The 21,769-nt window shown below is 51.1% G+C and overlaps 2 protein-coding genes and 1 long non-coding RNA gene across 7 annotated transcripts in view; 1 reads left to right on the forward strand and 2 right to left on the reverse strand.

Moving 5' to 3' along the window:
* Positions 1 to 326: 326 nt before the first annotated feature.
* Positions 327 to 13,880, reverse strand: SEMA4G (semaphorin 4G). Of its 3 annotated transcripts, none has more exons than XM_033129847.1 (16): positions 13,771 to 13,880; positions 10,294 to 10,771; positions 10,048 to 10,196; positions 9,702 to 9,764; positions 6,902 to 7,000; positions 6,690 to 6,783; positions 6,432 to 6,545; positions 6,069 to 6,238; positions 5,816 to 5,985; positions 5,372 to 5,516; positions 5,041 to 5,263; positions 4,525 to 4,640; positions 4,226 to 4,386; positions 3,966 to 4,027; positions 1,526 to 2,577; positions 327 to 1,436 (listed from the first exon to the last, which is right to left on the reverse strand). In XM_033129847.1, the coding sequence occupies exons 2-15, from the start codon at positions 10,415 to 10,417 to the stop codon at positions 1,748 to 1,750; spliced, it is 2,520 nt and encodes an 839-aa protein (XP_032985738.1). In that variant the 5' UTR covers positions 10,418 to 10,771; positions 13,771 to 13,880; the 3' UTR covers positions 327 to 1,436; positions 1,526 to 1,747. The 3 variants fall into 3 exon arrangements, with proteins under 3 accessions (XP_032985738.1, XP_032985740.1, XP_032985739.1); XM_033129849.1 differs by having other exon boundaries at positions 10,294 to 10,421; positions 13,771 to 13,873; XM_033129848.1 differs by lacking the exon at positions 13,771 to 13,880 and adding an exon at positions 13,449 to 13,762.
* A 129-nt stretch (positions 13,881 to 14,009) lies between these two features.
* On the forward strand, positions 14,010 to 14,778 carry LOC117035810 (uncharacterized). The gene is made up of 2 exons (XR_004425271.1): positions 14,010 to 14,491; positions 14,619 to 14,778. It is a non-coding gene; the product is annotated as an uncharacterized LOC117035810 (long non-coding RNA).
* A 3,693-nt stretch (positions 14,779 to 18,471) lies between these two features.
* Positions 18,472 to 21,769, reverse strand: part of SLF2 (SMC5-SMC6 complex localization factor 2) — a 38,925-nt gene continuing 35,627 nt past the window's right edge. For 2 of the 3 annotated variants that reach the window (XM_033130593.1, XM_033130594.1), the window contains one exon: positions 18,472 to 21,717. In XM_033130593.1, coding sequence (XP_032986484.1) covers positions 21,682 to 21,717 — 36 coding nt within the window. In that variant the 3' untranslated portion in view covers positions 18,472 to 21,681. The remainder of the gene's footprint in view (positions 21,718 to 21,769) is intronic. The other variant, XM_033130592.1, reaches the window with a different exon arrangement.

The following is a 21,769-nucleotide window of genomic DNA, read 5'->3' on the forward strand; positions in this document are numbered from 1 at the left end:
GGAGTGGGGGGTAGGGGTGAGGGGTGGGGTGTGGAATGGTGAGAAGAGCCAGGATGTAAAAACCTAGAAACCTTTGTATGAATTCTTGAACTGTCGTGCTTTTGTTTGTTGTGCCCTTATCACCAACGTCCGTGAATAGTGAGAGTCCTAATAAAGGCCTCTGTACCTACCCAGGGCCCCCAGGGTAGTAGCTGAGGATCCCAATTTCCTCTGCAAATGGTTTGTATGGGGAGCAGTCAACTCTGCAGCACCTTCACTGTAGGCTCAGAGCCTGTCCCCTGGTGCTCAGGGGAAGGCCAGTTTAGATCAAGCAGACTACTCGTAGCTGTGGGGAAAAGAGACTGTTTATTAACCAACGGGGTGGAGGAGCTGAGCCCAGGCTCCCCACTCTCTCACATGCCTGTTCCACCCACCAGGGTGGTGAGTGGGGGCATTCCTAAAGAAATGTAGCTGTTCGCACAATAAATACATTCATTGTGGGTGGAGGTGGAGAGGATGGGTGAAGGGCAGTAAAAATCCGTGGGATTCCACGTTCTCAGCTACAAAAATAACAGTCATCCTCACCCAAGGGGAATCGGGGAGCTCAGTCAGGATTTGATTGTCCCATATGGGCCTGGAGACTTCAGAGGCCCCTGGACTCTGAAAGTGCCCCGGTGAGGTAGGACAGGGGTGGGAGCCAAGCATCCCAGCCTCTGCCCTTTGCATAGTTCCTAGAACGGGCTTCATGTGCCAGGTGGAAACATCAGATCTCTCCTCCCCCTGCTCTGGTCGAGGGATAGCAAATGCTTGGTCCCCAAAAGGGAAGCTGGCTCATTGAGTGCAGTGTCAGTGACCCGTCCTAGGGAAGTGTCTTCAAGGACAGCTAAACGGGAGAGGACTCTCCCTCTGAAATGTCCATGGACCAAATCCGACAGACACAGGTCCGAGGCAGCAAGGGGAGGCTCAGAAGGTGCATGTGAGTGGAAATGTAAGCACACGTATGAGAGAAAGGGACATGCCTGGAACTCTGTTTCTGTCACTCTCAAGAGTGACCAAGGGGGTGGGGGGTGGGGCTGACTCATAAGGGCTGCACATTAAGGGAGAAGAGGGGAATGATGGTCTTACCTCCCCAGACTGGCCTGTTCCTAAGCTCTAGCCACAAAGGGCACCACATGGGGCTGGGACTAGGTGAGAGGACTAGATAGGATGGGATGTGGCAACTGGGAGGGCACCTGGAGTCCAGAAGAAGAGATGAAACAAGAATGTACCAGAAGGGGGTTGAGGGAGGGTGGAGGCCCTGCAGCCCAGCTGATAGACATTCTTCCGTGTGCACGTGTGCATGTGCGCAGGGCTCAGATGGCTCTGGTGGCTGACAGGTGTGGGATGAGGACCATCCAGCACATAGGGCCATGCAGAGGGTGGTGACGTTGAGGCCATCTGGACCTGCAGAGTCCTGCCTGGGAGAAAGAGGAAGGGTTTGAGCAGACAGATGGGGCAGGAGGACGGGGACAGGAACTGGGGCTGCAGAACCTGTGGGACCACCTACCTTGAGGAGCACCGGTTGGCCTGGGCTGCTCACAGATGGGTCTGTGGAGACTGAGGAGGGGCTTTGGCTGGGCCTGACTCTGGCCAGCCCTACAGGGACACGAAAAAGTTGGGAGAAGGGCCTGGAGTTGGGGTGAAGGTAGGGTGTCTGTGTTGGGGAAGCAGCAGCCCAGCCTGGGGTAGACGGCTGGCTTGGAAGAGCATTTGTCCTGGGAGGCTGGGCTCAGACAGAGCTCTCATCCAGGTGCTCTACAAGCTGTGTGTGTTTCCTCTTCTCCAGGATGCGGCTGAGCTCCTCAGCGAAGGAGCAGGGCCCCACTGGCACTCCGTTATTGCTCTGCCTCAGGAGCACGTAGCTACTGCCATTCATCCTGCGCAGCCGGCTGGGCAGCGCCACCAGCCCATTGGTCAGCTCAGCCGGTGGCGGTGGGGGTGGCGGAGGCGGTGGGGCTGGGGCTCCTTCCCCAGGGATGATCTGGAGACAGCCGCTCTCCAGGCCCCCAGCTCCCTCCCCATCGTCACCCTCATCTTCCTCTCCGGGACATTGGCCTGAGATTGTCTGTAGCTGGACAGCAGAGCCCCCTGCCCTGCCAGCCCGACCCAGTGAGTATTTCCGTCGGTGCCCTCGTCTGCCTCCCCGAAGACAGGCCACATAGAGGAGGGAAGAAGCCAGGATGAGGCAGAGGCCACCAAGTGCAGCGATGGCTAGCACATAGAGCAGCCTCACATCAGGTGCCAGTTGTGCCCCAGGCATGGCAGGGGCTTGTGGAGCCGGCGCAGGGGTGGCTGGCCGCACTGTGAGGCTGTAGGAGGCCAGCAGGGTGCGGAGGCCGTTCTCCTCAGCGTAGCAGCCATAGTTGCCACTGTGCTCAGGCTGTGTGTCTGTCACTAGCAACCCATCCACGCCCACACGGTAGCCATCCCTCCCATCGCTCAGGCCCAGGCTCCCATTGAGCAGCCACAAGGCCCGGGCTAGGTTGGATGGCTGGTCACAGGGCAGGAGGACATCATCACCCCGGAGCACAGAGCGGGTCTTCACTGGTGGTGGTGGCCCTGGAGGGAGTGGAGGACAGGAGGAGCACACAATGCTTACCTATTCCAGGGAGGGCATTGGCGATGGCAAGCCAGATGATTCCCTGTTGTATCCCTAGCACCAAGCACGGAATTTGGACACTTGGCCAAGCTCTGCACTTACGCTCCCACAGCAGGTTCACATTGGCCCTTCCCTGTTGTTTCAATTCCTGCCATCTGCCAATGCTGCCTAACCTCTACCTCCAGCACAGAGTTCTCTCCTGAGCATCAGAATTGAGTATCTTCTACATGCTGGGCATCACCATGAGGTCTCTTGGACATGTCGCAGGAACCAAAGCCAAAGCTTCCCTCTCAAACTACACTAGTTCTTTTCATCACCATGAATTGTCATCAGCATGAACGTCACCACCTGAAATCAGAAACCTGGGAGTCTCCCTTGCCTCTCTGTCTCCCCCTTACCTTTGTATCTAACCCTCACCAAGATTCTGCTCCCGGAATCTATCTCAGATTGACTTCTCTCCTCCCCGAACTGCTGGCCCACTCTGGTCCCCATCTAATCTGTTCCCCAGGCAGCAGCAGCGTGACCTTTTAAAAACAGCTGATCACGCCACTCCCCTGCCTTAGCATGGGCCCTGCCCACTTCTCCAGCCTCCTGTTGCTCAAACACGAAACTTGCTCTGCCTGCTGTTCCTTCTGCTTGTGTGTCATCCCTCTCTCCCCATGTCCCCACTGCCACTTGCCTGGTTAACTTGGGGGGAGAGAACATAGCAGTGATCAAAAGCACAAACTCCAGTCCGACTGCATGGAGGCAGGTTCCAATTCTGACCCTGCTGCTTCACAGCTGATTAACTTTGGGCCGTTTACTTACTCTACCTGTGCCTCAGAGAGGTTGCCCCTTATGGGGATGACGGTAATGGCACCTCTCATAGGCAAGCTGTGAGAATGAATGAGCCACTGCACGTGAGTGTTTGATGAGTGCCTGACACACAGTGAGTACTCAGTACACATTAGCTATGATGACTAACTTTTCCTTCAGATACCAGTGCAGTCATCTGATCGTCCTTGGGGCAGTACCCATTATCCTTCAAACCCTTGTCATACTCATAATTTTTCCTTTTGTAACGAAAACCAAAGAAAATAATTATAATTCATTGTGCGATCATGTGATTGCTAGCCCTCCACCTCCAACTTGGCTTTAAGCTCCAGACAAGAAACTTCACATCTTGAGCCTGTTTCCTTATTTATAATTCTTTTGGGCAACACATGTTTGTTGAGCACGTACTCTGCCAGACTCTGAAAGTACACACATATAGCCATTCAGATACATACATGTGCAAACAAATGACAGTAAATGGTAAAGAAGACAAGCTGTGCAGCTGGACCCTCACACGTCCATGAATGTCACTTACCTGTGTCCCTGTTGCCCTCACAGCCTCGGTTTCCTCTCTCTATGTCCTGTATCAGTGCTGTCCTGGAGATGGAACATCAGGACTCATGAACAAGAGGGACTGGGCTTCAGTTTCCCCAGTGGAAGGGAAATAGGGCTGATACCAACTACCGGCAGCCACTCCCCTACAGCTGGCGGGCCTTCCTCCTCCCTTCAGGCCCTGATCCCTGGGCACATGGGTCTCTCACACCCCCTTCCACCTTCCACCAGCTACCCTGGGACCTGTTGGCTATAGTGGTGGCCTCCATGCAAGCATGGGTGCTGGGGTCCCAGCCGCAGTAGGGGTCTCGGGCCAGGATGCAGTCGTAGCAAGAGCGATAGCGGGAGCAGCTGGACAGTGGTAGCTGGATGACGCCACTAGGAGCCCCCACATAGAGGCTATGCTGGGAGCCAGAGAGGACAGCTGGTCAGCAACAGCCCCACTCCCACTTACACACACACACACAGCCACTGCCCAGCCTCCCCAACTCCCTCCCCGTGTTCCGGCAAGACCATATTGAAGGTCATGAGTCAGGGGCTACCTGCATTGGAGAGATGACCAGATTCTCCATAGACTGGGGTTCCTTGAACACTTGTATCTCTTCGATAATGTGCATCCCAGAGCCTAGGACGACAGCTTTGTGGATCCAGCCATCAGCTAGTATGGATAGGGCAGAGGGTCAGACCCCAGCAATGAACTTGCTCTTGGCCCCTGTAATAGCCTAATGGGACCGGTTTTGGAGTCATAAGGTCAGGGACAGGAATCAGCCAGAAGTAGTGGGACCTCAGGACATTGGCAACTCTGGGCTTGTCATGGCAGGAATTACTGGGTTCACAGCATTGTGACTGAGGTCAGATGTCAGCTGTGGTTGGTGAAAGGAGTCAACAGTCACCGAGAGCCAGTGGTCATAGGGGCCAGTCGTCAATGTTCATTGAAGAATCAACATCAGTGGTGACCAGGGTTTTGTGATCAAGGGTCATCCAGGGGGCTAGAGCTCAATAGGGATTAAGGACAGGTCAGCAGTCACCAGAGGGCTTAAGCCAGGGGTCAGAAGCACCTGTGCCCAGAAAGAGCAGGTCATAGGTGAGTCCAGCAGGCGTGGTGACAGGTGTCCCTGTGAGGTGTGTGTAGCGCACGCTGCGCTTGAGCAGCAGGGGCCGTCCACGTGTTGGCACCACGGGCCGAGCCATCAGTGGGTGCAACTTGACAAAGTCCAGGACCAGCGATGGCAAGTCCTGGGATGAGTTGTAGCCTCGGCTGCGCAATGAATCTGTGATGCACTGGGGTAGGGGACAGGGGTGGTGAACCTCAGGACTCCCCACAAGGGTCCTACTACCCCTCCCAGGGCTTCTGTCTACTCAGCACTGACCCCAGGCCTGGGCACTCACCGAGCCAGGCCGGGGTTCCGGCACCTCGCCCTCATAGCGGCCCCAGCGCCGGGCACCATCCTGGTATTCCATGTAGGGGCCTGCAAAGACAGCCTGCACCTCCGTCAGGTCGTAGCGGCAGATGGCTGAGGCCTCCAGGGTCTTCCTAGGGATAAGACATCGGAGAGAGGGCTGAATCACACTGAGTGGAGCCTGCCCCCACTACCCGCTCAGCCTGGAGCCCACTGTTACCCTGATCAACCCCAGCTCCGGGCCCACAGGGTCTCCTGAGGTCAGTAGGCCACTGTGGCCGCCAGCCCCATGGATGTGCCCAGCTAGATGTGCCTGAAATCCTCTCTGCAGCCTGCCCTCCCAACTATGGATCTTGCCTCATCCTCATTGACCTCTGCTCCAGCCCCTATGCTAGCCCCCTGTTCCTTGCCTCCCCACTGTCCCTGCACTGACCACTGTGTGGTCAGCGTGAAGGCTGCATAGAAGTGCGTGCGGGCCGAGGTGTCCGTTTCCAGGCTGCAGACACCACGCAGTGTCTCATACTGTGGAATGTGGCAGATGAGACGCGCCTTTAAGAAGGAGGTCCACTTCTTCTGCAGGATCTTCCTCCCTCCCAGGTCACCCTGGGGAGGTAGGGGCAGGGGGTCAGGGGCCAGGGTCAGCGGTTCAGTCTCGACACCCTTGGCCCAGCCTCAGTCCTACTCACCTTGCACACACGGGCCACACGGGCCACTCGGTGGCTGCTGCGGCTCTGAGCAAAGCTGCCAGAACCCTCCTCAGCGGCACGCTCCGTGAAGAAGTAGTAAACCTTGTCATCGTCACCCACCGCACTGGCCTTGCTCTCCCGCACCAGGACGGAGAACACAAACTCAGCATCTGGGTGGGGCAGTTCAGGTGACTTCTGAGCCAGGCTGGGGCTTTCTCCCCATCCCCCACCCCTCACTCAACAACACACAGGAAGAGGCAGGCTCACCTGGGGATTTGGGGATAGGATGGTCAACTGCCCAAGGGAGTAAAGATGAAGCAATAGTGCCCTGCCCCCCACCATCCTGTGCCTCATCGTCCTAACCATTGAGCCAGTGCATGGGTGCCTCCTCCGTCCTCAGGGAGTGTGGGTGGCGGCTCCGGCGGATGTCGGGAATGCTCCGGAACTCATACCGTGTGGCTGTGTAGAGGCCTCCATCTGGGGGAGGAGGTGCCAGGCACGAGACATGTCACACACAACAAGGCACATAACACACATGGGGGGCAAGTCCTGGCAATGACATCCATGTCCCACAAACTGCATACTTGTGGATAGGCTGGGTGGCAAGGAGGGCACGCTCACCGATGATGAGACCTGTGAAGCCACGGGCTGGGTCGTAAGGACACTTCTCCTTCCCCTCCTCGAAGCTGCTTGGCAAGGTGAAGGCCTCAGCATCCTGCAGGAATGGAGAGTCCAGAAGTCAGTGGTTCCCAGGACAGGCAGGGGTTGGGGCCCAAGGTCAGAGCAGTCTGGTGGCAGGGACCAGCGGTTAGGGCTGGGGCAGGCATACTCACAATGGCTGCACAGAGGGGCTGGAAGGCGTGAGTCCCACATGCATAGAGGTGGGTGGCATTGAGCCTTTGTAGGAATCGCACGTGGTTGAAACACTCGGTCTGTGGGATAGGTGGGGGAGGGCTGTGAGCTCCAGAAGGAGGCCTCTTCATAGTCCAGCTTCATAGTCTGGCTCTTACCCTACCCACAGGACACATAGTTCTTTCCAAGGTCCCAGTGGGCGTTCTCACTGCCCAGAACACAGAATATTCCCTGGAGCTCACTGTCCTTTGACCTCCCGATGGCACGACTCTTCTATCTCTTGGATTACCTGATTCACTCTGTCAGCTTCTGCATCTCCTGCACCCCCAGGCCAGAGGCTCCCAGACCCTCACCATCCTAAAATGCTTCTCTCACATCTCCTTATCAGCAACGTCTCCCACTCCTGGAGCTCCCACACCCCCTTTGGGGTGACACTACCAAATCTATTGCCACGCTCCAGCCTTCTCTCCATCTGATGTCCCACAGACACAACAAACTCACCTGGTCAGAAAGCAAGCTCATCTGTCCTCCCTAACCTGCATCTGCCCTCCTAAACCTGTTCATCCAGTCATCCCCACCTCTCCATCTTTGCATCCTATTACTCAGTCCAGAAACCAGGAGTCATCCCTGCTGCTTCCCATCCCACCCCCACATTCAGACCCGCTCCCTGATTAAGTCTTTGTCCGATGTCTCTTGACCTGGCCCACTTCCCCTCCACTGCCCCCACTCGAGTTTAAATTACCACCATCACCACTTGCCTGAACTGCAGTGACCACCTGACAGCTCTCCCAATCCTCCACCACTCTATGAAAACGGCTTATTTATTCAATCAATGACGAGTATATGCAGTGTACAGTTCAAAAGGTACAAAGGGATATGTTGTAAACAGTCTCCTTTTTATCCCTGTTGCCTTCAAAGAAGACTGCTATTGCCATTGTCTGAAGTTTCCCTCCAGAGATAGTCTACCAATCAGCACACTCTTGCAGCCCACTTTTCAAAGCATATTTAAAAAAATGTAAACCAGATCATGTCACGGCTGTATTAAAAAACCCTTCAGTGGCTCATCAGAGTCCTGAACATAGGGTCCCTCATGCTCCTGGCCCTGCCCCTTTCTCTGGTCTCATCCACCCTTCTCCAGCCACACTGGCCTTCTCTGCCCATCAAGTGCCTTAAGCTGCTGCTCTCTTGACTTCTTTGCCTTGTTAGTGATTCCTCCTCCTGCGTGTTACCCAGGGTTGGAATCCACGTAGGTGTCTGTCTTATCCCGCTCCTTCGCCGCATGCAGTACTTTGGCATCCATCCTTGCTCTCCACCAGCCTGCTCAGGCCTCCCTCCTTTGACCCATATGACGTCCCCAACCTCCCAGTACCTTTCTTGCCTCCAGACTCACTCCATTCTAATTCATCTAGTGCCTGGGGCTGAATAAATATTCCTACAGCCGTGTTTCCCCAAGAAGTTTATATTTAACAAAGGGGAGAGGAAGGAGGAATTCTGTGGTTAAATAAGTTGGAAACCATAGGTGAAACCTACTTTTACTGGGGACTTCTCAGAGCCGTAAGGGTGTTGCTGGGCATTGTGGGATTGAAATGTGTGCAGCATTTTTCAAACTCATCTGACCATTAAACCCCTTTTGAAAATTAATGCTCCTCAAGACATGCTTTGGGAAATGTTCTCTCTACCCAAAGTGTGCTCCAGGGATCAGCAGTGTCACTTGGAAGCTTATTAGAACTGCAGAATCTCGGGTCCCTCCCAGACCCACTGAATTAGCATCTGTATTTATAATATACCAAGGTGAGTCACCCGCACATTAAAGTTTGAGAGTCTCTAAAGTTTAATCAAATGGTGAGGGTGCCCATGGTCACAGAATAAAACCCAAACCCCCAGCTGGGCATTTACAGCCCTTCATGACCTGGGCTCCACCTGCCCCACCAGCCCCGTTTGTTTCCCATGCTGCCCCAGGAAGCATCCTTTGTTGGAAGCTCCTAGAGGCGCCTCTTTAAACACAGCTGTCCCAGCACCACCCCTGAGTCACTGAATCAGAATCCCTGGGCTGGTGGACGTTGGGAATGTGTATTTTTAGAAAGCTCTCCGGAAGGATCTGTTACACAACTAGACGTGAGACCCCTGCAGACACCCTGTTCTTTAGCTAGAAAGGGCTGACACTTCACCAACGCCCCTCCATGGAATACTGGCTACTTGAGCTATTCCTTGACCAAAACCTCATTTTCCTTCTATCGAAAATGGAGGATAATACTATTTCATAGGGTTATTTAAGATCAGGTGATAATAGCTAAGTCACTTACTAGAGACTAAGATGCACTTCCTAGAGATTACTTATTGTTATGATTATTATTGGGAAGCCCAGAGGACATTAAGATGCCATCACAGACCAAGCTAATAGGTCACCAGATATTTGGATTAGAAGTGCTGCACCTGGGGGAGGCTCTTTAGCTCAGTTGGTTAGAGCGCGGTGCTCTTAACAAGGTTGCCGTTGGATCCCCACATGGGCCACTGTGAGCTGCGCCCTCCACAATTAGATTGAAACAACTACTTGACTTGGAGCTGATGGGTCCTGGAAAAACACACTTAAAATAAATAAAAGTTTGTTTTAAAAAAAGAAGTGCGCCGGGGGCTTGCCTCTCTACTAGCACTTACAATGCTTATTGTGGTTGCTGCAATTGACAGGTGGACCGTTACCTCTCTGTCTGTGTTCCCACCAACCCTGACATCTCCCATTGAGGAGAAGGAGGAAAGGACCTGGGGACAGGGCAGACCACATACCTGATTGTTTTTCCCTTTCTGATGACATTTGCTTTGCATCTCTGGGGAGGCCTCCCAGTGGATCTGGAGAGGGGGAAAGGGGAGAAAGGATGATGCGATGACCCCAATTCCCTTGCCTCTCCCCATTACCTGTGGGACCAGGTGATAGGACCCCAGGGAGCTGGGGAAATTGGGGTGGGCGTAAGTTTCAGGAGGAACATGGGATGTAAGGGAGACCTGGGCTGGCAAGGGCAGCATTGTCTGACCGGGGGCTATGGAAGGCTGGCAGGGTTTCTAGAAAGTTGAGGTCCTGGGGAGCTGGATGAAGCTGGAGACCATCTGGGAGGTCTAGTTTCCAGGGGCTGACCTCTTTGTGAGCCCCATCTCCTATGTCCTGGGCACTGAGAGAGAACAGGGCGCCGCGGGCTCCCACCAGCAGCCTTGCCGAGGCCTCCTCCAGCAGCAGTGTTGAGTAGTTCTGGGCTGGGCCCTTGAAGCGCCGGATCCCAGAGAGCTCTGGGGAGAGTGGGAGCTGTGAGCCCAGATCTGGGACTGCCTCCCCACCCCCAGCCCTGGTTCCTATTGCCTTTTGAGGTGGGCGGGGGGGTCTAACCTTCGTAGGGGATGGTCATCCGTGGGGTGGCATCTAGTTCTCTGGATGGTCTCCGCAGTGAGGGTCCAGGGACTGCAGTTGCTGTGAGGAAGCTCAGGAGGAGGGGCCAGAGCCGCCCCCACATCTTCCTGGGGACGCCCAGACCAACAAGATTCTCAGGGGGAGCCAGGGCCAGAGTAAAGGGGATGATGGGGAGAAGAGTCACAGGGGTCAAGGTCCAGGCAGGTCACTTGGAAGGTCAGGGGTCATGGGGCCAGGGAGGGTCCTGGAATTGGGGGAACATGGAATCACAGGGTTGTGCGGCCATGGAATCCCCGATAAAAGGTCAGAGGGAAGGATGGATCACACGTTATCTGTTTGCATCAAATAGAAACTCCATGGTGAGAGGGATTTGTGGGATCATAGAGGGCTTGTAGTTCACTGATAGGGTGACCTTGCCCGGACAGCAGGGCTGTACTCGTTCTCTGAAATCCGGTTTCTGAAGGAAAAACAGGAAAAAAAGGCCTTTGATCTCTGTGTGGGTGGCAGGTAGATGACATTACTTCCAGAAGTCAGGGGGGACTGAAAGGACGAGGCCCAGCATCCACGGAGCTCCCATGTCAGGATCCACTCACAGTCATTCTCATGTAGGAAGTTGGGTGGAACTCATCCTCTTTACAAGACCCTAGATTCCCCCGAACCCAAACCCAAGGTAGTAGCCCTCCTCTGACCAAGACAGAAGCTTAGCTGGGCCTCCATCTTGGTGGAGTCAGGTTCTCAGGGAGGACACCCGCCTTCTCCTCCCAACAATGAGACCCAGCTGCAGCAGCTGCCCTTGCTGCCTGCGGGGGTGCCTTATGCAGGAAGGCCCGGGCAGAGATGTTTAATGGGCCTTTGTTTATTTTGTCCTGTTTTCCTTTGTTTTTTCTTTTCCCTGGCCTGAGCGCTCCCTCTGGAATTTCTCTTTAATTAGACACTTCTCCTCCTCAGCATTCCTCTCTGAGGGGGTGCACATCTCCACCCTGCCCATTCGAGTCTGTACTGCACCCTCTCGCTAGGCATCTGCATGTGCCCCTGCCTGCAAACAGGCACTCACAGGCATCGGGGGCGGGGGTACCTGGGCTCCACTGGCTGCACGGGTGTAATGTCTGTGCAGGAGGCTGTAGTGTGAAAGGCCAGTTAATGGAGACATGAGCAACATGGGAAAAGTGAACGATGGGGTCCCTGAGCTCTTGGCCACCTCCCCTGGCATATCTTGGACACTGTTCCCACAGCTGGACCCTCCCTCAAGCCAACCAGCTGGGGGTGGGGTGGAGGTAGGTGGCAGGCCTCCTCTGAGCCCTGTAACAGGCCTGATCTCTGAAGCCTCATCTCCTGAAGGCTTCCTGAGTTGGGCTAGGTGTGGAAGAAGCCTGACCCACCCAATCTCATCCGGTGCCCACAGACAATGCCAGAGGGGTCAATGGCCTCTCCCCTCCCCTCCAGGTCAAATATTAACTACGTGGCCTTGAAGAGAGGGGAGGGACTAGGAGCTGCCCAGAAGGAGAACAGGAATTTGGAGCATTTATTCAAGAGGTAAAGGTCACCACTATAGTGGGCAAAGCCCAGAGCGGGAGAATGGAATATGAGTGGAAAGAAAGTCCCTGGACCACAGAAAGGGCATCAGCTACTGGTTTAGTGGCTGGGGCAGCAAGAGGCCCTAGGCAAACTGCCCATGCTCCACCCCTCACTGTGGAGGCACACCTGTTTACCTTTGGGGCCTCCTATTTGCTTAGTGCAGAAGGAGTGGGAGCCTTATGGCTAGGAAGGACCCGTCCCTAGGATTGGGCAGCAGAGACACACCCCAGGTCAGAGGAACCACTCAGAGTATGGTACATGGCACACTTGCACGGGTTTACACAAGAGTCACGTGTCCACAGGAGGGTGGTGTGCATGCACACAGGAGCACACACATGCAGATTCACGGGAGGGCTGTGAACACATGCACTCACAGCAGAGTCATGAACACGCACATTCACAGGGAGGTTTGTGCACACGTGTTCACATAAAGGGCCTGCCACATGTGTTCATACATGTTCACATGTAAGCTCACATGCCCATTCATTACATGTATTAATTACATGCCCATTCATTCGGCAGGTCACACAGCCTCAGAGGTTGACAAGGACGGTTATAAACCCACACATGTGCATATGAAGAATTGTACACCTATTCACAGGAGGGTGCTGCACAGACACATGTATGTGGACGAACATGCACACAAACTGATTGATACAGTAGGTCAGGCACTGTCACGCTCCCAGAAGGGTCAAGTACATGTGTGTTCACACAGTCCTCAAAACACACAACTACATCTACTCAGAGACAAGAATATGTACATACAGGGGTCCAATTCTCACTGCAGACTTGCAGGCTGCCAGTGTCCACTGAGGGTGAGATGCAGAGCAGAACCCCGCCTCCCTCCTGAATGTCCCAATTCTAAGGCCAGATTCCAAGTGTGTGTGTGTCTGTGTGTGTGTGTGTGTGTGTGTGTGCACACACGCGCGCGCGCGCGCGCGCGCGATGGTGGAGGCTTCTGACTTCAGATGCTCAAATGGGATGGGTGCATGGGTCAAGGCCACTTTGCCAGGGAGGGAGAGGTATAATACCTAACTCAGGCAGAAGGCCCCTAGTTTTAGCAAAGAAAAGATGGAATGGAACATTAAGTTAGCATTCCTCTACTTCCATGTATACTGCAGTTCTAGATATGGAAGTTGGGCCTTAGCTCTCAGCCCCCACTTAACCTGTTGGGAGAGGGGGCGGGGTTAAATGGGGGGCGGAGCTGTCCCCCCTCCCAGTGGCAACAAGGCTTCAAGGTCTCCAGTCCACACCCCACACTCTACCCCCAGTTCCACCAGTTTGGGTTCCTCCCAAGGGCCAGCCCCCTGAACTCTGATCACCTTCCCACTAGGCAGATCCTAGGGCAGAGGTTACTGAGGGGAGACCACCCCCCCAAACAAGATCAATGTAGGATCAGCAGGCTCTTGACCTTCATCCCAGATGTCCATCTGCTTAGTGCAGGCGGTATCTCCCTCTGCCCAGTAGGATGGTGGTCTCTCCGTGTCTGAGAGCCCCTCCCCCTCTATCTCCTTCCTCCACCATCTGCTCTCCGGTGCAATCCTTTCCTCAGGTCTAACCTCAGTCTCTACTGCTGCAGGTCGAGGACGAGCTCTCCTTCTATGCCGCCGGACGCCAGGAGACGTGACCCAGATCTGGAGGAACACTGTTCGGCACGCGGGCCCCCGCCCCGCTCTGGTCCCCGACTCCGCTGTGGCGGGTCTGCGCCCAGCGCGGCCCGAGGCCTGGCCCGCACCCCTTCGAGCCTTTATGCGGGACCGGGGGACTTAGCGGTGAGACAGGCCTGGCCCAGCTTGAAGGGTTGGAATGGACGTGGAGAAGGCCTGGCCTCCGCCCTCCGGCCCAGGCACCACCGCCGCCCGCTCTCTCTGCCGCTCTCACCTTTGCGTTCGGATCCCGGGGCCATAGAGACGGCGACGCGCTGCTCCGCGGCCCTAAAGCACCAGCTGCGGGAGGAAGGGGCCGCGGCCGGAGGCGGGGCGGGGGTGGAGGCGGAGCCGGGGGTGGGGCGGGGGCCTGGAAGGCGGGACAGGGAGGCGGGCCGACAGGGTGGGGTGCCTTGAAGGTCGCCGCTCTCTTCTTTCGCGCCCCCTGCCCTATACAATAGAGACGGGTTAAGGCCTAGGCACACAGCCTCCAAGCATCTGGCGTCCCCCGCCCCCAAGGGCAGCAGCCGGAGTATCGCCCCCTGGTGTTGGCCTTACCACCTGGAGTTTCCTCGACGGCTTATAGCCCACCTGCTCTCCCCTCTCGCCCTAACACTCCTCCGAGTTTCCTACTGCTAGGGACGTGCAAACCTGTCCTTTGGAGGCTTAAAACTCTCCGAGGGCCCGAGGGGCTGTCCTTCTGCTCTCTGCCTAGGGAGCAGAGGAACACATCAGGTGAAGACCAACCAAGCTTTGGAGCAGCTCTGAACACAGAACAGGGTCTTGATTCTCAGCTCAAAGGCCTGGTCCTTCAGTCTGAGGAATGGGTGGGTGAAGACGGTCAGGCCCAGAGGGATGAAGTAACAGCTTGACCAGAAGTGCATAGAAAATGCTGTTTTTTCTGGATGAATAACCCACAACCTGTCCACTCAAAGAAAATCTTAGATGTACCCGAGGTGCGCTTCCTTAGGGGCTGGGTCACTCAGACACCTGCCTTCCCTTCCCCCTCATCTTGCACATCATTCTTGCTCCAGATCTTTCCGTGAACTCCGCCTCGGCAATAAAATATCCTGTCCTTCCTAGGCTCAGTCATCTGACGCATCAGCAATAGGAAGCCCCCTCAGAATCAACTCCCCGACTAGGACGGTCCTCCCACGCGTCTTCAGCCCTGCAGTTTCCCCTCAACTCGTGCCATGCCTCCTTCCCACTGCCTATAAAAGATCCTGTTATGGTTTGACTCAAATCCTAGCTCTAGCCATGACCTGGCCTGATCCTCTCTCATCCATGAGTGCTGATATGGGCCCAAGAGCAGGACTAAAATGATGAGGGCCAGGGGACATAGGTAACTGACTCTTGCATGTGCCTAGGAGTCTGCACTCTGGAGGGATAGAGGGTGGGGGAACAAACAGATGAGCACTGGCCTGAGAGAGGGGGAACAAGATTTGAGTGGCTCTGTCATTATTTAACTGAAAGGACCCTGGGAAAGACACGTCATGTTTCTTTACTGAATTCCCCAAAGCTTAGCTTGGCACTTCATCATATCCAATCTCACCGTTTGGGCTGCTGTGTGTGAGTGCAGACTGCTAGACAGCAGAGCCCACATCACACTTCCACCTACCTCCGCACTCTGCAAACAGGATGTGTGGTGTATGTGGAGGGGGAGGTAGCTGGAGAGAAATGCGTAAAGTGCATGTGACACACATTTACAAAGAGTGCCCAGCTTCATTTTTTAAATTCTAGGATTAGTAGCCTCATTTTATAGATGGGAAAACAGGCTTTTTCCTTGAAATTATTCTTATCTTTACAGAGAGGACAATCAGGACTAGAAAAGCCTGAGAAGAGGAAAGCAGGGTAAGCCTGGAGGGTTATTTTCAGAGCAAAGGTGGAAATGTGCAGGTTTGTGTTGGGGGAGTAAACAGAAGGGAAAAGGCATGAGAGAAGAAGGTGTGTTTGATGTGATGACACGGATAAATAGTGGGAAATAGGGGAAAGGCAGCAAGCAAGTAGTATGGAAAATACCACACAAGAAAATCCTGAACGAGCTGATGGAGTGAGTAAGGAAGTCCAAGCTGGGAAGACTGGGAAGGCATGGCTAAGAACAATACATCTGCAATCCTTGTGGCAAAGTGGGTTGGGGGTGACAGTGGATGAAGGGCAGGAAGACTGCTAGTCTCACAGTACCAGACAGGAGAGAAGTTAAACTGCAGGGGGCCCGGTGGGCTAAGGGACCCAGCTCATGTTCTCACAGAACTCACAGTGCCGGCTTTAGATAACTCAAGAGATGGCAAGTAGGCCAGTGATTTGGTGGTAGGTTCAGCATCCCATTTACCTGTACTCTATGAGGCAAGCCTTTCTCCTCTAAGGTGCTCTGACGGCAGACTCAGACCACACACATTTTCAAATGAACAAAATGTGTACTTCACATTTTGTACACATGTGTACGCTGAGTTCCAGCATGGCACTTGCTAAAATGTAGTCGGGCAGTTACTTTAGTACCTCTGGTAATACAGATTCAGACCACAAGCCATTTCTCTCTGCTGTCCTTCCACTTCAATCTCTGAACCTAATGAAATGATCAGATGTGATGGCAATTAATGGAATTTGCTATAGGAAGCCCCTTTGATTGATAATACTCCTCTGTGCAAATCAAGCTGATAAAATATGAAGGGAATACTGACTCAAAATCAAACCAAGAAATGAATCCCACTTAGCCATGAACTTGTGTTCTGGGACAGGCAGGCCATTCTTTGAACAGGTTGTTGCTCATCCTTCGAGTTACTCCCTTGGCTGCTTCACGAAGTGGCTGTGAGAGGATCTCACCTGAAAACCTTCTGGCGTACTTCACAAGCAGACACAAGTGTAGGTTTTGTTTTTGCCAAGCTCTTCTCCCCAAATGTTGCTGAGCGCAGTGATAGTTGTCCTCAGCCACCTACACACCAGCGTTTGGCTCCAGGCTTTGCACAGAGCAGTGACCTACTATAGCAGGAATCCTAGGTGAAGGGGGCAAGTATGAACTACTGAAACTTGAGCAGAGGTTCCCTGAGGCAAAAGAACTCGGGCTTATTTGTTCTGCTTCCTGTTCACTGTGGCAGCACTTCTGTTCCTGCTTTGCCATCTCCACCTCTGGTTTGCCCAGCATTCTCCCTTTAGGTGGCGTGATCTTTATTTTGGCCACATTACAGCTGAGATGCTTCTTCAGTAGGGACTGTCACCACAGTGCAACAACACTGTAGTCTCACTGTTCGCAGCCAGTCGTCTTGGACTCAGACCCAAAGCTGGGCCTTCTGGCTTGCCCTCTCTTGACTGCTGCCTGGGGAATGGTTAGCAAGGAATAGGGAGTATCAGGACATGTCTACACATGCTAGAGAATCACCACCCACCACCCCTTTCTCAGCTTTAGCATGCTGGGTTTTAAAAAGTCACAAACTTAATTTTTTACTAGCAGACAGAGCTGGACAGAGAAGCCTCTGGGGGCTCTGTCAGAAGGAAGAGAGCACACATATACTACAATTTTAAGAGACACGGTTTGCTCAGATGTCAGTGAACCCCAAGTGCCTCAAGATCAATTTTAATTGTTATCTAGGAAGAGCCTCAAATTAGAGCTGAAAATAAACAGCTAGCATTGTGTTCTCCCTATACACCAGGCACTTTGCTAGCACTTCCATGCATTATCAGCTCATTTCGTCCTCACGAACTCAGATGGACACCGTTCTTACTCTTTTTCATAGATGAAGTAACTTGCTCAAATCGAACGGCTGGTATGGTTTATCTGGGATCTGAAGACAGGACTAAGGGTAAGGGCAAGGCCCTTATCTTGCACAGGCTGTGCCGCCTGCCTCCCAGTAAGTTCTTAGGCAATGTCTCTACTTTTGACTGGGCTGTCATTCCTGCCTGTCGGAGATAAGTGCTCCCAGGTGGTCTCCCTCCTAACTAGGCTGTCATAAGTGAGAAATACTGGCCTGGTTCTGGAACCCGAGGCTTCTGGCAACCATGCCCAGTCCCTTCTACGAGTTCATAAGAACAGTTGCTCCTGTGAGGTGTCAACCTGTCTTCCCAACTGGCATATCCAGAGCTGTATCTGCCTGGCAGGTTGGAGGTGATCCTAAGCCCTTCCTCTGCATTGTATGGCTTCTCCTTTCTTGGCCCTGGGCTAGAGAACAAAGGGCCAGGCCAAGGGTATTCTTTTCTAGTCCTTTTTGCCCAATAACAAAGTATTTTTGCCTGGATACGAGAAGGGACATTGAAGAGAGCTGTTTGTGTGGTTCACTACTGAAGCCTCACTGAATCCTAAAAAGAGTGTCTAGCAAGAGCAGGTACTCAACAGTTGTTGAATGAACAGAGTGAATGAGGTAATGTAAGAATTGAATTCCTGGGGCCGGTCCGGTGGCTCAGGCGGTTAGAGCAATATGTTCCTAACTCCAAAGGCTGCCGGTTCGATTCCCACATGGGCCAGTGGGCTCTCAACCACAAGGCTGCCAGTTCAATTCCCCGTCTCCCACAAGGGACGGTGGGCTGCGCCCCCTGCAACTAGCAACTGCAACTGGATCTGGAGCTGAGCTGCGCCCTCCACAACTAAGACTGAAAGGACAACAACTTGACTTGGAAAAAGTCCTACAAGTACACACTGTTCCCCAATAAAGTCCTGTTTCCCTTCCCTAATTAAAAAAAAAAAATTGAATTCCTGACTGCAAAGTACACAGCAAATTATTAATTGGGTTATAATAAAGTGAACTGTGTACAACTAAGGCTTCATGGATTCCAGAAACAGGAGACATAGAAACAGGAGACATTAAGCTAAAACACTGGAGAATCCAAAGCAAAAGGAAGAAAGGAAGCAAGCAGTTTAAAAACCAGGAGATGGGGCAGGGGAAGAAACAGGACCTTCCAGATACTTAACCATCCCCACTCCCAAACAAATATTACCAAACACATGTTCAAATTGAGAAAAAGCCATTTTAATAAGACACATACATTCATAGGACTTTAAACAAGATCTAGTATAAAATTAAAAAAAAAAAAAGGAAATCTGCATTTACTTGTAAACTGCCTAAGAGCTGGTGGATTAACTGGCTGACAGGACTGCCCAAGGGAAACAAACACACAGATAGTGAGGTGCCAACACTGTTAATGGGTAAGAAATAACCACCACAGACCATGCTCTACATGCCCAGCCACCTGTCCCACAATCTTGCCTCCTTAGACAAATCAGGACAGTCCTTCCCTAATTCTCCAACTCAGTCCCTCGTTGATGGGTCACCTCTTAAATTTTCACTTTTTTAAATTTAAAAATTATTCTTGGTTTAATGACTCCACACATTATTACTGGCCAGTCCCCACCAACTATACTTGTCTTGACAGAAATAAAAATGCAAATGCTCCAACTGAGCCTGGATGACAACATGCCATTTTCTATCTTTTACATCTGGGGAGATTTCTGTGAAGTCGAAAGCCAGCTAACTTGTATCTGAAAACAAAAAACAAACGCCAACCTTCCAAAAGGTGACAAAGGCACTACCGCCATCAGGAGATAGACAGAAAATGTACAAATGCTGTTACTTTACTGCTACATAGATGCATTTTGTGCATGGAGAGCCTCTTAACATGATGTTAACTAATAGAATCATATTTTCGGATAACAAGAAAAGCAGGTTAGAAAAGGCAAACAGTTACACACAAAAGCATAAACACAAGTACCTTAATTTTCAGCTTGCAATAGTAATAAGTGTGCCATACATATCCAGAAAATTAGACAAGGTGAGTTTTGGCACAGTAACACTGCCAAACACACCACCACTCAGTGCAAGCTTTGTTTGCCAAGTCCCAAAAGTGGCCTGACATTCTCTGTGCAATGAACATTTTCTCCCCCACTACCGTCCCATTCACTGGGTGGACAACAGCAGGAGGGAGACAAAGCATGGGGACAGAGGGAAAAGGATAATACTTGATTTGGGAGAAAAACCATGGTCTACTTGTGCTAAAAGAGAATCACAACATTTTTATGAAAACCCAAATGCAAATACTGACTGGAATATGACCTGGAGATTGAAGACATCAACCAGAGTCATAAATACAAGGGCCCAAACCGATGTTTGGCCACTCATTTTAAAGGGACAGATGAAGTATTCTTCTCTAATGGAGAAAGAGAATGAAAAATAGATATTTTTCTTATTGGAACTGCTAAATAAAAATTTATCAAAGTGGTTTTAAATTTGATGGGCAGTTATCTGTTGAAACTGCAATACAAAAGGGTCACTTAAAAAAAAACCTGAATAACCCACTTGTCCCCGCATCAATGTACACAATTAGAAAATATTTACACACTGTAATTACAAGCAATATAAGCAGTATTTTATACTTTGAGATTTTGTACACTTTACACAATGCAAAATGAGAAAAATATGAACACTTATAAAATTACACACAAATAATGTATCTACAAAGTATTAAATTACAGAGTGAAAAAGCCCCCATTGTTGGGCAGATAGATGCCAGAGTTTCAAGCTTCTGTCAAATATAACTCTTTGTATCTATCTCATTAGCCATAAGTGGCATTTTCTAACAATACCCTTGAGAGGTAGTATCAAGATAATAATACTCTTACCAGTAAACAACACAGAATAAAACTTTTGTTGGTCTGACTCTTGCAGCCTCATTCAGCCAGGGTTCTCAGGAGCTGGACTTAGGTCTTTCCTATACAATCTCTAACTGCTCAATTCTTGACATGGGCTCAAAAGTTACTGATGCTATTTTAAATGATAAATTTAAGATAAAATGGTTTTTACTACTAAGCCTCAATTTAGAGGTAGAAAGCTATTCTTCAAAATTTATTTTCCCCCCTCTCAAACTACAAACATCAAGTTCAATCCCCTCCCCCTGATCATCTTTCCCCCCACAGCTGAAGACCTACAGAGTGCTCAGGAGAGCAATGTCATCCAAGTCAATACCGAAAGGAAAAAAAGGGCTGGCGTTGTCTTTTAAGAAACAAACCCTCCTAAAAGTGACACTTAGTCAACAAAAGAATTTTTCAGTTAGTAAGAGTCTATTACTATCAAAGGTTTCAAAGGGCCCTTGGGCTAACACCAGCACGTGCACTTCTACTAACCTTCCACCATTTAAACCAAAGGGTGGCTTTCCAGTGTTTAAGAATTTAGAGCAGCTGTGGTTTTCAAGTGCAACAACTTTAAAATACAAGCACACACACACACGCGTGTGCAGACACACGCATGCAGTGTCCTAAAGAATAAACAGCATCCAGGTCTCTGCCAAGATGATATACTCATGAAAATAGGTTTTTGGAAACTTCTCCAGATCTTTAAGCTTTTACAGTATAAACTTCTGTAATATGGTTATCAAGGGGCCAGAATTCTAAGATTTAGCCAAGATTCTAAGATTTAACCAGTATTTTAAAACAAAAGCACTGGAAAGAAATTAAAAACAAACTACGTATGAATGTTTTGGCATATAAACAAAGCCACTGTTTTATAGCTTAACCTCTTCCCCTTTAGGGGATCTGATAATACACCAAACTTCTGTTTCTCAACTGTATGTTTAAATGTATTTTAAAAACGTCACAGATTTATAATCTTGAATAGTGAAGGAAAAAACATAAATTGAAACCTCCCTAGTTTACAGGAGTTACAGAACAGATTTATCCTTTTTGTTACTCAACTCAGTTGTAAGCTTTCCCTTTGAATCTTAAAATAACCAAAAGAGAAAGTTAAACTCAACTGGAACTTGGTCTTGGTTTCCACGTCCAACTCCTCAAGTTGGTCCAAACCCTTTCTTATGTATTTTCTATGATTATCCAAGTGCCACAAATACAAAAAAAAAAAAAGACAACTGGCTTACAATTTAACAGAGGAGTTAATAGGGGCAGGTGAGACATGCAACTTTATTGGCAGCTTCCACTCCTCCCATTATAGGATTCTGCTCTTTAAAAAGGCCAACTGCCTTAAACAGATCGCATTTCCTATCTGCTTCAGAAATGGCAATTTCATTACTAGGTTCACACTAGATATTCAAGTGGTAGGTACATCAGCACATTTTCTTAGCATTCCACTGGATTTTGTAGTAATCCTTTCTATTTCTCTAGGAAAGGCTTTTATTGAATTGCTCTTGGTTCATATTTTTGCTGCTGCAACTCCTGTTAAGAATCTGGTACCCAGAAGTCATGAAGCTGCCCCTAGAAAAGGGAAGGGGGGAAAAAAGGATAAAGGAAAAGCAGATTATGAATT

The sequence above is a fragment of the Rhinolophus ferrumequinum genome, chromosome 16 (genome assembly GCF_004115265.2).
Source record: "Rhinolophus ferrumequinum isolate MPI-CBG mRhiFer1 chromosome 16, mRhiFer1_v1.p, whole genome shotgun sequence".
In the NCBI taxonomy this organism is placed as follows: Eukaryota; Metazoa; Chordata; class Mammalia; order Chiroptera; family Rhinolophidae; genus Rhinolophus; species Rhinolophus ferrumequinum.